The sequence below is a fragment of the Mchenga conophoros genome, linkage group LG4, assembly GCF_057382185.1.
Source record: "Mchenga conophoros isolate Kocher_MC1m ecotype Shallow Benthic linkage group LG4, M_conophoros_male_GT1.1, whole genome shotgun sequence".
NCBI classification, from domain to species: domain Eukaryota; kingdom Metazoa; phylum Chordata; class Actinopteri; order Cichliformes; family Cichlidae; genus Mchenga; species Mchenga conophoros.
The window spans coordinates 15,489,350-15,501,747 of record NC_140529.1 but is presented as its reverse complement, the minus strand read 5'-3'; the positions used below and the strand labels follow the sequence as shown (position 1 = coordinate 15,501,747).

Here is a 12,398-nt window from a genome sequence, read left to right as displayed (position 1 = left end):
CAACTGAATGGGGTCAAGTTGGCAATTACATGCAGTGTAACACCGTCTTATGGCAACATTTACAGCAGTTTTCAGTCACACTGTTAGTACGACTGACAATCTTGCTTTGCACAAAAAACAAAAAAAAACCTGAAGTCATATTTATTTATTTTGGGAGGGGTGACGACAGATGTTGAGTTTCCTTTGTCAAATCTGTGCAAAGATATTTTTTGAGCACCACAAGAGGGAAGCAGAGACTTAAAATAAATACTATCCTGTCATAAATAATAAGCTTATAATCTAAATCAAGTAAACGAGCTCTTATTTGTGAAACCCCAGTGTCTTAAGGAAACCCGCTGAGGACACTCGTGTTGGTCACAGCTGCAGAAAATCTGATTGATGTGAAGTAAAAGTTGCAAATGTTTGAAATAATAACCAGAACAGTGAGGAAAAAAGAAAAAAGTTCATGAGCCCGTTCCGTGTACTTTATAATGACAGTAACCAAAAATAGTGAGCTACAGCTTGAAGCTTCAGTGCGCCTCGGTGCAAAGGTTTTCAGCTCGACTGGCTTTCAGAGACACATAGTTTGGGTGGAAACAGTGTGGACGGCTCGTTATTGGAATGCAGCGCTCAGACAGAGCGGCTCTTTGAAGTTTGCACAGTCTGGATGCGCTCCATTAGAAACAGGTGTGTGTGTGTGTGTGTGTGTGTGTGTGTGTGTGTGTGTGTGTGTGTGTGTGTGTGTGTGTGTGTGTCCACTCGCTCTGATACCCTCACCATAGAGGTGGACGGGCTTCAAGGACTATGAGGTTAATAAACCAATGTTTCTCACCTGTTCAGTTGATGAGGATGCCAGTCGATCGTCCTTCCTCTTCTTTGATATTCTTCAGGTTATTTTCTGCCTCGTCCACACTTCTGTAGCACGGACACGCAAATTATTTATCGTCTTTGCCGATAATACATTTAATAAGTGTGTGTGTGTGTGTGTACCTACGTTAGGAAATCCCTGACGTCTTCCACGGTGAGTTCTGCTGTCGAGTCGAGGGTGAGGTCAGCACAGCTAAGGGGGGAGTCCAGTGGGGTGTCCAGGATTGGCGAGGACAAGCAGCTGGGAGGCTCTTCTGTTTGCCCTGCAAGGGACAAATCCAGAGATTCATCTACGTCCGATAGAGAGTGACAGAGAGTGACTGATTGGTCGCCCCAGAAAACAAATGATTTAAATATGGCGAACAGATTGATATTTATAAAGCACTTTACTGTATTCTGTAGACTTGTAACCACAAGCCACATCTGAACAGCCGGAAACAAACCACCACCACTCCCTCCTCCAGTAACTTGCTCATTATTGTGTGTTGAGCTGGATTTTACTGTTTTCTCCTCATTAGAAATATTTGCATGTGATCAAAACATTTAAACATCTGCGCCCTGCTACACTGTCTGAAGACACTGGAGCTGCCCTGATGTGCCAAAATTGACATTGTCTTGTACAAAGACAGTAAAAATTGCCCCAATGTATCATAATCCAGGATAATGTGTTGGTGCCTGCGTGTAAAGTTCTTAATGACCTAGTCCCAGGTGAAAGGCCTGCTGGTCTCCACAGCAACCACAGTTTCCTGCTGTGGAAGGTGGTTTTGGATAGGAGAGGCGAGTGGGGCATACTGAATGGTTACCGTGGAGACCAGAGGGGGGGGACCCCTGCTAAGGCACGGTCAGGGTTGTAAGAGGTTTACAGAAAGAAGAGAGAGTGATGAAGAGGAAGAATAAGCGAGAGGAGAAAGAAAAAAAAAGGAGAGAAGGGCAGGAGGAAGAAGTGTGTGTGTGTGTGTGTGTGTGTGTGTGTGTGTGTGTGTGTGTGTGTGTGTGTGTGTGTGTCCAGACCTACCCTCAGCCTGACCCATCTGGTTCTTGTGGGTTCCGTTGGCCTGAGGCTGCACTGTCGTACCATCGCTGTGGACACACACACAAGCATGCACCATTTACTTTGGCAGTCGATGGAATAATACAGCAATAACAATAAAATGATCATTTCTTTGGTTTCACATGAGAAATCATAATGAACAGTCACAGCTTAGTGGTTTTCAGTGCGGTGTCCAGAGACCTCCCAGGGACTTACACTGGTCCTGGGAAATGTTGCAAATCAGTAACAATGACACTGAATTTTTTAATTTTTTTTATTATTTATGATATATTTATTAGCACGTATATTCTGATAAAGGATTAATCCATATAGCCAACCCTAGTTTAACTGGATCCTCAGATCTAGAACCAAATTTCAGCAAAGAAGGATCTGCTTCCCTTTCGCCTTTTCATAACACACCCGTTAAAGTTTTGAACACACTCGCTCATAATCACAGAGTAAAAGCAGCCTGAGATTTAATGATGCTTACAATCGGAGTGTGTGTGTGTGTTACCTGGTGGGTGTGGGCTCTAATGGTCGGTCGAGCTGAACGAAGCAGAGCGGTTCAGTGAGGACCTTGGCGGAGAGAGAGAACCTCTCGTATTCTGAAGGAGAGATCAGGTAAAACCCTGCAGAGAAGAACAATTTTTTTATATTAGTGAGTGAAACCATCCTTTTAGTCATACGCTGACCTTTCTGAACATACATAGCTTTCATTTTATGTTGCCTCCACATTTAATTTAATTTTTTCCTGCACTACCTCATGTGTGTGTATATCAGAGACAAGGAGGCAAATGTTATCGTGATGAAAATCTAAAAGCAAAAAATAATAATGAAAGAAATCCCACTCTGCTCTTTAGGTGTCTTGAAATAACTTCTTTCACTTTAAATTCAAGCATATTCTTCTCACCCTGTCCATTCCTGGTAAAGACACATGATGCAATGCCACTGATGTCTTCCTTACGGATGCAGTCATAACGCACCTGAGGACACATAAAACACAGTTATGACTCACAAAAACACATTTGAAAGCACACGCTGCTGTCAAGCTCTTGATCAAACCCTGAGGCTGCACCTGTGGTCGGAGGGCAGGAATACTAAAGAGGTGCATGTCCCCGAGGTTGGTCAGACAGACGAGTGTGTGTTCGCTGTAATCCTCCTGAGCTGTGGAGCTGAAGACCACCATGGCAACCTTCCTCACCCGACAGCCTTCATGTGCAGTCAGCTTAAACTTAGTCTTAGCGCTGACTTTGGGAAGAGAGAACACCTGGAATTAAGCAGAGGAAGAAAGGTACGATTTAAAACAATATACAAGTAACAGACCACGTTTTAAGCCCAGATCCATTACAAACTTAAAAAAAATGACAATAAAAATGTAAATACAGACTTTGTGATGTTGTTTCCAGACGATACCTTGAGCTGCTCCTCCGAAGCGATCAGGACAGAGTGAGCGTTGGTCATATCAGGCGCGATGGCGAGGTCTTGAGAGGCTTCGTACGGGTCTGGTAAAGGTTTCCCCCGACCGTCCAGCACGCAGATCGACACCACAGGCGCTCTGTGCATCAGCTGAATCTCTTTACCCAGCACTGCCTCCACGCACACACTGCTCTCACTCGCACCGCCACGCTCACACACTCGCCCCGAACCCACACCGGGCACCTCCAGAGCGTAGGCGTACACACTGCCCGAGTTGGTGCCTGCCCATAGCGTGGGGCCGTGGTGTGTACCTAAGTAAGACCGAGCGTGTTGTTAGCGCGGCACAAACGATAAACGACAACCTTCCTTAGCTCAATCCTGACATTTTCTCCAACAAACAAATGCAGTTCAAACAGTTTAAGAAAAAGTGAATGAAGTAAAGACAGAGTGGAAATATGTTGAAAAGTAAGTAAACGCACCATCACGTAGAAATGTGTCTGCAAAGCAGACACACCGGACCACTCCAGAGAGCGAGTCATCTGCTGACCGCGGCTCTATCCGCCTCTGCACCGGAGCTACTTCCTCCTGCTCCGCTAGAGCAGCATTTGCCTCTTGAACCTATACACACATACAATACATAGTATAAATAGTATAGACAGTGTTCTTTTTGGACAGTTTACTCTCAGACACACAGTCTCTCACCTTGCTGGTGGGCGTAGTGATGGTGCGTTTCTTTCCTGAAACCCTGCTTTTGCGGATGCGTCTGAAGCTCTGTCGTAGGGACTTCTTCAAGGACTTGACTCTTGACAGGGGACCCTCCATTGCTAAGGAGTCATTAGGGTGTAAGGTACACCTAGGAGAGCATAAAGAGCACCAGAATGAATGTAAAGACAGCGGGAAAATGGGTTAAGCAGGGACTAAGTAGATCTTCATTATGCCAAAAATACTCAGGCTTTGCCCGATAACCAAAGAATACAAATCACATGACTGTGTGCGCCTAACCTTGCCAGCACAGCATTTCGTCTGTGGTAGTCAAAAAGGCCAAAACCATGACTCGTCCCAAAGGCGATCAGGTTCCACTCGGCATGCAGTGCCACTGCCGTCACAGAGGCCGGGGGCAAGCACTGCACCACCACCAGCGGCTGAAAGCCCGGGGGGAAAGGTGCGGGTTTAGAGCGCGGTTCCAGCCTGTCGTGGCCCTTCCAGGTGAAGCCCTCCCTGTCGTACAGCAGATCAACCACTGACACGTCGACCAAGTGGTCCGAACGCTCATCACTCAGACCCAGCACGATCACCTAGAAACAGTAAAGAAACACCGTGGCTCATTTTGGGTTTTTTTTTTTTTCAAGCAATTCAGTTTTGTTTAATTCACAATAATAAAAAGAAATAAACCAACAATCACACAAGGCCCTATAAGCAAACACTTGGAAAATGACTAAAATTAGATTTCAGTTTTTCTATGATATAATTAATGAAACAAACTTACTTAATGTTGGTTTTATTTTTTTTAATAACTTGTGACAGTGTGTTTTTGATCTTCACCTGTCCGGCGGTTCCGGCCACCACCAGCTTGTTGCTGTACTTGCACAGACTTATCTTCTGGATGCCAAGCCTGGGGTCGTCACTGTAGGGGTCAAAACAGCCCACCTAAACACACACACACATTGGATTTAATTCATTTGAATATAAAACCACTTTCTTGTAAGTTGTTAACATTAAACCATTTTGAATACTGTGCCTTTCTAGATGATCAAAGCAAAACTGAACTATGCAGTGAGTGACACTAAGCCACGCAAAGTTACACTGAAGATTACTTCCCACACACTTCAAGTTCATCATAAATATCCCCATGGAAAAGTGCTAGGTAGTGAGCTGCAAATCAGTTAATGAAATGTACCTATGTCAGAAATTATCTTATAAACTCTACCTGACTTCACAAGCAGACCTTTTTTGGAAACTTGTAAAAACTGCATCATCAGTGTAAAACATTTTGTCTTAATGGCCCAATTACAAATTTAGTTTAATGCCAAAATGCCCTCCTGATGGTTTCCTCCTCCTTTAAAGGCCTCTCTCCTCTTACTATCAACCAAATGCCAGGACAGTCCCTACTTTACCCTGACAGTCTCTGCAAATGCGCATTAATCTGTCCGTCACACACGCACACAGTAGGAATCCCTCTCACATTGGAGTTTTGTCTTAGCAAAACAAGGAGTAAGAGAAGCTTGTCACACACACACAGCAGAAAGAGTGGGATGATGGGTCTGGTTTTCATTACAGAGGAGAAAAAAGGGAAAGGCTCTTCATCCCATATGAGGGCCACATTCCTGAACATGCAGCTCTGTTACCACAGGATACACGAGGAGATGTGTTTGTAAGGCAGTTAAAGAGCGAAGAGGAAGAAAAGAAGTGAGCAGAAGGAACTTGCCATTCTGTCTATCAGCATGTACAAATACTTCATCTATTTTCTACTGGTGTGATGCCTCTATTTTTTTTCTCCATTCATATCAAATCCCAGATATAATGTGCTCTTATCCTGATCACATGCCCGAGCACTGAGAAACATTTCTGACTGTAGAAACCGTTTCTTTAAAATCTCCCGTCTCCGTTTCCTGACTAATGAAGCCAAACAGCTCAGCTAGATTCCCCTTGACACAAAATTCTGCCTCCAGACTGTGAATCACTTCATTTGAATGTATTTCTGCACAGAAAACTGTCCATTAAACCAGAAACAGACTGCGGTTTACGCTGGAGTCGAGTTTTAATAAGAGGAACAATGGGGTGGGTCAGTCTCAAATCCAAACACATGAAAACAATCAGAAAATTAGGGCCACAGATGCAGCATTACAGGGCTGCATGTGTGCGAAAGACAGATTGCTTTTATTCCCTCAGCTTGTAAAACCAGACCCTGTGTCTGAACTCTGAGGAGAGACTTATATTTATGTCCATTTCACCTCCTTTCGTGAAAAGCCTCATTGCTTCTCACCTTCCTGAACGGAGGCCATTCTTCCTCCTCTTGCTGCATATCGGGGTCGTTGCTGGGGTCCTGCGGGTCATCGCTAGGGTCGCAGTCGGTGTGGAAGACGTTGGCTGTGCTGAGTTTGTACAGCGGAGTGAGGGCGACACCCGAAGCATCCCAGAATCGCACCGTGCCATCCTCATGGCTGTAATCACAACAGATTTAAAATAAATAACAATCACAGAAAATTCAACAACTGCTCCCTTTAACAGCCATCTATAACAGCTAGTGACCAGTTTAAACTATTAGTCTATTATGTCCAGCTAGTCAGGTGCCATGTTCAAAGTGATGTTGGTGCATCAAGACAGCAATAAAAAGGCAATAAGATAGCAGATTCACCTGATTCCATCAGTTTATGACTGAATGGGATCACGTGATAATGTGGCGATTGACTGGGAAAAACTGGCATAGAAATGACTACATAAGTTGCCGTGTTCATACAGAGACAATCAAATCATGGGTCAGTCACACTGCAGTAAAAATTAGATGGCAACCTCATTATCACTAGTGAAAAAAATAAAATAAAATAAAAAAATAAAAATCAGTGTCTGCTCAATGACTGAATTTGTTCCACTTTTACTGGCTGGATACGTAGTTGCTAGTTTTCAGGTTGCCTGCTATGGCAGTTGAAGCACTCGTGGTCTGACGTGAATTGATTGGAATCACTCTCAGACTGACTGGCAAAAGTTTGCAAATAATCACCATCTAATTTATAAATGCAGACAGACTGTCAACACATTGCAATCAGTCAGAGAAAATCCTCCACACGTAGTGGTACAGTTGTTGCAGAATAACACAAGCACTCAGTAACTTGCTTTTATATATGAAAATAACCAAAATACAACCAGCTGGCAACTGGCTGAGTCGAGTACCCTGCAGCAAAGCAGCGCAGCCCAGACGAGTTGCGCTCATTAATCAAATTGATCGCAACATGTTGGCAATCCTTCCGTGCTTGTAAATTGGTCAGCATTTATTTGATTGCCTTCACCGAACTGTATGAGAGTGACTGCAGTCAGTCCCAGTCAGAGCATGATGGTTTGCAGACATGTTATTTCTCAACGACCTGTGCAACCACATTGCAATCCAAAAAAGTTACCCAGAGGTTGAGAGTGTTGCAAGCTCAACCTCTGCATGACCAGCTGGTCACTATGCTAAACAAACTTGTAAGTAATAATTTCCTTTTTAATTCTGAATTTTAGGTCGCTATATAAAATGTTTAATAGATACACTAACCAATTTATCCACTACCCACTTCAACAGTTATTTATACTCTTAGCTAGCTATTCAAACCTGTCACTTTCTGACCATCAAGTTTTAAAAATCATATAAGTGTTTATCTGCTGCAATCCATTGCTTTTAGTTAACTCATCTTTGGTGATGGAAACAAGTTCCTGTACTTTAAACAATGGAGAGAAACACAAAGGACAAAGAAAGAGAAAAACAAGGATAACGTCAGTCAGTTTGTTGCTAACAAAACTAACAGCGGCATCAAAATTCTCCTCCTGCTTTCACGCTATTCTCAGTTTTCAAATTGTCTTTAAACCACTTCTATTACATAACTCTTTTTATTGCACTTTAGGCCAATGCAAGCTCTGTCAAGTGTGCGGTTGGCAACACCAACAGTTTCACGGGATTTCCCCTTCACCATTTTTTTTGAATGCAGGATATCCTTTCTTCACGCTGCTTTTAGTGACCTAATCTTACTAGAAAGCATCAGATTTACGTTATGGGAAAAAACAAGAGACCTGAATTCATTTGCAGGGTAGACATGTGCAAAGAGTGTATGTGTGTGTGCGTGTGTAAATACCCTGTCAATAGCAGTTCTTGTTGTTTAGGTGGAGGTGCCAGATTTTTCCCCCCACATATCGGCCAGCTCTGTACACACAAACAATAAATAAATAATCATTCTGAACCAAGCTAGGACTCATCATTTTTCACATCAACATATTTTCTCATGAACTCGTCTTAAAAGTTAGAGCAGAAAAATGTACCATAGAGATTCACACTCTCATAAAGGATCTGCCAATCTGATTTGGCCTCACATAGACAAACAAAGAGCCATGATGAAGAGCGTAACAGCTGTGTGTCCGTGTGTGTTGCTAATCTCCCACTGATCGCACAACCGATCTAAGCCACAGAGCTTTTGAAAAGCCTTTAACTGTCTACACCTGCTCTTAAAGCTCACACACTACCAGTGGCTCATGGTTACATTCCTGATTGTTTCCTCTTCTCATTGCTGGGCTGAGAGCCTGTGACTTATTACTTCCATTTACATGCAAATAGCCTCCTCTGATCAATTTACAACTGTTCTTGCCTTTGAGATTTGAAACAAGCAATTTTAATATAAATCCAAGTAAAACGTCAGCTGATGGGTCAGACTTTGTCTAAGGTGTTTTCAGGTTAAGCCTCTTATGAGGATCTCGGATTTCCTGCGACTGAATATCCCGTACTGCCATGTATAAACCAATTTGCTAAATAATCCTGTCATTCACAGTGCCAATGAGCTTCTTACCCTGTGTGTGTGCTGCCGGCTTTGCTGTGCTTTGCCAGCGTTGACCAGCCTCTCCCAGAGTTTAGGAGGGACGCTGGAGATGTGGCAGGAGCAGGTGATGGCTGACGAGTGAAGAGGAGCAAGATAGGGAGTGGGCATAGAGGGCCATCCGGGGGTCTGGAGGTCAATTACAACCAGTTCTTCTTCTAGTAACACCACTACAGCAGATGGCTCATCAAACTCTATAAGAAGAAAAGATCACACAGGGGATAAAGGATTGATACTCGTGAAAATGTTACCTTACATACACCATCTTTAACACAGGTCAGATTCTGACCTCTCTCTTGCTCCACACTGTGGACGGTGAAGAAATCAATCACTCGAGATGTGAAATCGAGGGTGACGTGATCTTTGTCCTGTTGGATCGTTAGACAGTGGCGGTCACCATAACTGGCTCTGGGCATCCCTCCACTGTATAAAAGCACTGGAGAACTACAGTGAGAAACACAGATTAGCTACTTTTCTACCGCACAATTTTTTTCTATTTTCACTCTGCATCACTGCATTCTTTTACATTAACTTGCAAACAAAAAGTTAACTTCTCTCTTTATTATGTTTTAATAGTATTTTTCTCACCACAGATAATAGTTACATGATGTGGTAAATTATACCTTTTAGATTTACAAAACTAGGAAAATAATCAGCAATTGCATAAATATAGGGATGCAAAAGAAAAGACCAATAAAAATAAAATGAAAATGAATCTGAGAAAACAGTCATAAGTGAAAATTCGCCAGCGCTGATTCCAAATGACCTGTTTGATAGAAGGACTCAAACACACTTTAACAGGAAGGTTGCAAAACGAGGTTTAACACTCACCCTGCTTGTGTTGTCCTCCAAAGGATTTTGCTGATGGCTTTACAGGGAAATGGACCTGTGATAGACAATTACAAAAGAAAGAAGAAAAAGAAGACTATTAAAAGCTACCAGAGATCCTTTTTAGTCCAAGAGAGGGCAAATGAAAGGGGCCGTCTGTTAGACAGCACTCAGGGTACTCCACGGGAATATTAAATAATTTACAGCCAACACAGACAGAAACCGTGTACGCACTAGTAGTGGTCTGTTCTTAACATAGTATCAAATCTTAAGCAGCAAAACCATTACAGAATCCACCACAACTCGAGGAAGCTGTAACACTTTCCAGGAAGGGTTCTTCCGAGTTCATAACTGTAATAGAAGTACGAGTTCAGCATTCACACCCAAAGTAATTTAGGTGCGAAGTTCTCTCAGGTTCTCTTTAAAGTGAAGTTTTAGTCCATTTTATTTCAATGCTTCTGTTACTACAGGAAAAATAAAAGGGTAAGCATGAAAAGTCTCTATATGGTTTGTGGCTCTTCATCTATTCTCTACACGTCTGCAGCGTGGTAGAGAGAATTAACTAAGATGCAGAACAGAGTTTTATCACGTTAGAGCTCATTACTGAACAAAAGTTAAATGCTTTAGAAATGTTTATGATCATGAAAGAAATGTAAAATGACAGGTAAAAAGATTCTGAAAACAATTTGCATGACTGGGAAAAATGCATCTAACACAGCCTGTGTGTGGAGCCACAGCGAGCTCTCAGCTGAAGCACTTATTCTCATCACTGTGGAGTCCACTGTCCGTCACTGGTTCCACTCTGTCCTCCAGACCTGAGAATGTTTCACTCCTACACTTGAAATGCAAATGTGTGGAGTGTGTGACATGTGATGTATGCATGTGTGCATTTCTCACCGTAGGGGATAGTGGAGGACACTGGCTGGTGATTGCAGGTGCTGCCACTGGTAACAGCCCAAACTGAATAGCCTCCATCGTTATGGGAACAGACAAATAAGTTTCCAGAGCGTTCCCATACCAGACTCTCCAGTTGCTGGGGGGAGGGTCATAGACACACAGTCATCACTGCAGGTCATCTAGCTATAACATCACCCTGAAAACTGGGAGCAAGAACAATGAGCACCAACTGTAACAGGTACCTGTTTGCCCAGGAAGAGCTGCTCAGCGTGACGAATGCTCAGATCCCACAGGACCACCAGGCCTCGGCTGTAGCCAATCAGAATCTTCCCTGACTGTTGAGGGTGTTCCTGAAGAGCTTCCACCGGCCCCAGAGATTTCCCACATCTGTAGTCATCTGGCAGACTGGGAAAATGAAAACAAACATTATCCATTATCCCACATCTGTAGCTTCCCGCTTTACTGTGATCCACACGGCTGTAAATTACATTTATCTACACATCCTGACGAGGTCAGACATCTGTCTGATGAAACAATTATCCAATGACACGAGAGATACCAGAGGACAGAGTCACCTGGTTCCATGCGAGAGAAATTCTGTGTTTTGGTTACACTGTACAGACACAGTAAACAGCTGAGTTTGAAAAACAAAACAACAACAACTACATCCTCAAACTGGTTTAGTGTTTGTTATCATCTGAAATTATGGTGTGTGGAGGGAGAGGGTAAATAATGCAGTACACATACGGCGCAACAGAGTTTCGGAAACAGTGCAAGGAGATTATACAAAATGTTGAAGTCACTGCAGCAAATACACAAAGCTGTTCTTTGCACCGAAACACCCCAAAGCAAAAGTGCTAAAACATGTATAATCAGCACAGAGCAAAGACCCAAGTTGCTGAAGTTTGAGAACAAGACATTCCTCTGAGCCAGAGCAGGAATGTAGAGCAGGACACACCCTTGAGATGTCAGAGGATTCCCTCAGCGAAGGAAGAAGAAAGGAGACGAAACAGCCAAGACAGAGAGAGAAAATGAAGTGATAAAGAAAGAAAGTACTGCAGCTTTATGGACTTTAATGCAGATGAAACAAGGATCAATGAACAGCAGCGCCGGGTGAAGCGTACACACACACACACATATATAACTTCTGTCTGCTGTTGTAGGCTTCACTGAGGAAGATCCTCTCCGGAAGCACAGCGGCAGAAACATTCCCAACAAAGCATTCCATTGTCTCTGTCGCCCTGTTCATAAGTATTTTTAGGGAATCCAGCATCCTGCCATAGAGTCCTAGAGATGATCCTGTGTACGCTTGTGTGTGTGTGTGTGTGTGTGTGTGTGTGTGTGTGTGTGTGTGTGTGTGTGTTTTGAAACACTTCCCCAACCGGAATACTGTGTTTTGGCATTTGGTACAAAGCTTTACTGTCTAAAACCTCCCCTCCTTTGCGCACAAACACACTCTCTCACACACACACACACACACACACGCACGCACGCACGCACGCACGCACGCACGCCTGCCTTATCAGCGCCCTCGTTAGGCTTCAGTTCTGCTTACTTCCCTCGACAAGCCTGGTTAATGAGGGGTTTGGCCAAGCAGTCACACAGTCACAGCAGAATGAAAAAGAAACAACAGTAGTACTGATACACAGCCAGTGTGGCAGCACAGCAAAGCTCAAGCACGAACCACAAAGTAGTCTGTGGTATGTAGGGAGGCAAAAAAAAAAATCACGTTTGTTTTCTGTCAGATATCATACAACATTCTGCATTTCCTTTCTTCTATGATAACAATTGAATTCCTTTACGTGCGTGATGATCGGTGTTTGTGC

At 43.3% G+C, this 12,398-nt stretch overlaps 1 protein-coding gene across 2 annotated transcripts in view; it reads right to left on the bottom strand.

Annotated features, from left to right (window-relative positions):
• Window positions 1–12,398, bottom strand: part of llgl1 (LLGL scribble cell polarity complex component 1) — a 33,919-nt gene that overhangs the window by 2,129 nt on the left and 19,392 nt on the right. Inside the window, exons 6-23 of one of the 2 annotated variants that reach the window (XM_085270622.1) lie at window positions 10,815–10,977; window positions 10,573–10,708; window positions 9,679–9,733; window positions 9,137–9,291; window positions 8,821–9,041; window positions 8,116–8,183; window positions 6,276–6,453; window positions 4,835–4,939; window positions 4,295–4,587; window positions 3,995–4,145; window positions 3,772–3,910; window positions 3,290–3,603; window positions 2,952–3,143; window positions 2,787–2,859; window positions 2,391–2,505; window positions 1,862–1,926; window positions 974–1,109; window positions 812–894 (exon numbers count right to left, since the gene is read on the bottom strand). In XM_085270622.1, coding sequence (XP_085126748.1) covers window positions 816–894; window positions 974–1,109; window positions 1,862–1,926; window positions 2,391–2,505; window positions 2,787–2,859; window positions 2,952–3,143; window positions 3,290–3,603; window positions 3,772–3,910; window positions 3,995–4,145; window positions 4,295–4,587; window positions 4,835–4,939; window positions 6,276–6,453; window positions 8,116–8,183; window positions 8,821–9,041; window positions 9,137–9,291; window positions 9,679–9,733; window positions 10,573–10,708; window positions 10,815–10,977 — 2,638 coding nt within the window. In that variant the 3' untranslated portion in view covers window positions 812–815. The remainder of the gene's footprint in view (window positions 1–811; window positions 895–973; window positions 1,110–1,861; window positions 1,927–2,390; window positions 2,506–2,786; window positions 2,860–2,951; window positions 3,144–3,289; window positions 3,604–3,771; window positions 3,911–3,994; window positions 4,146–4,294; window positions 4,588–4,834; window positions 4,940–6,275; window positions 6,454–8,115; window positions 8,184–8,820; window positions 9,042–9,136; window positions 9,292–9,678; window positions 9,734–10,572; window positions 10,709–10,814; window positions 10,978–12,398) is intronic. The other variant, XM_085270623.1, reaches the window with a different exon arrangement.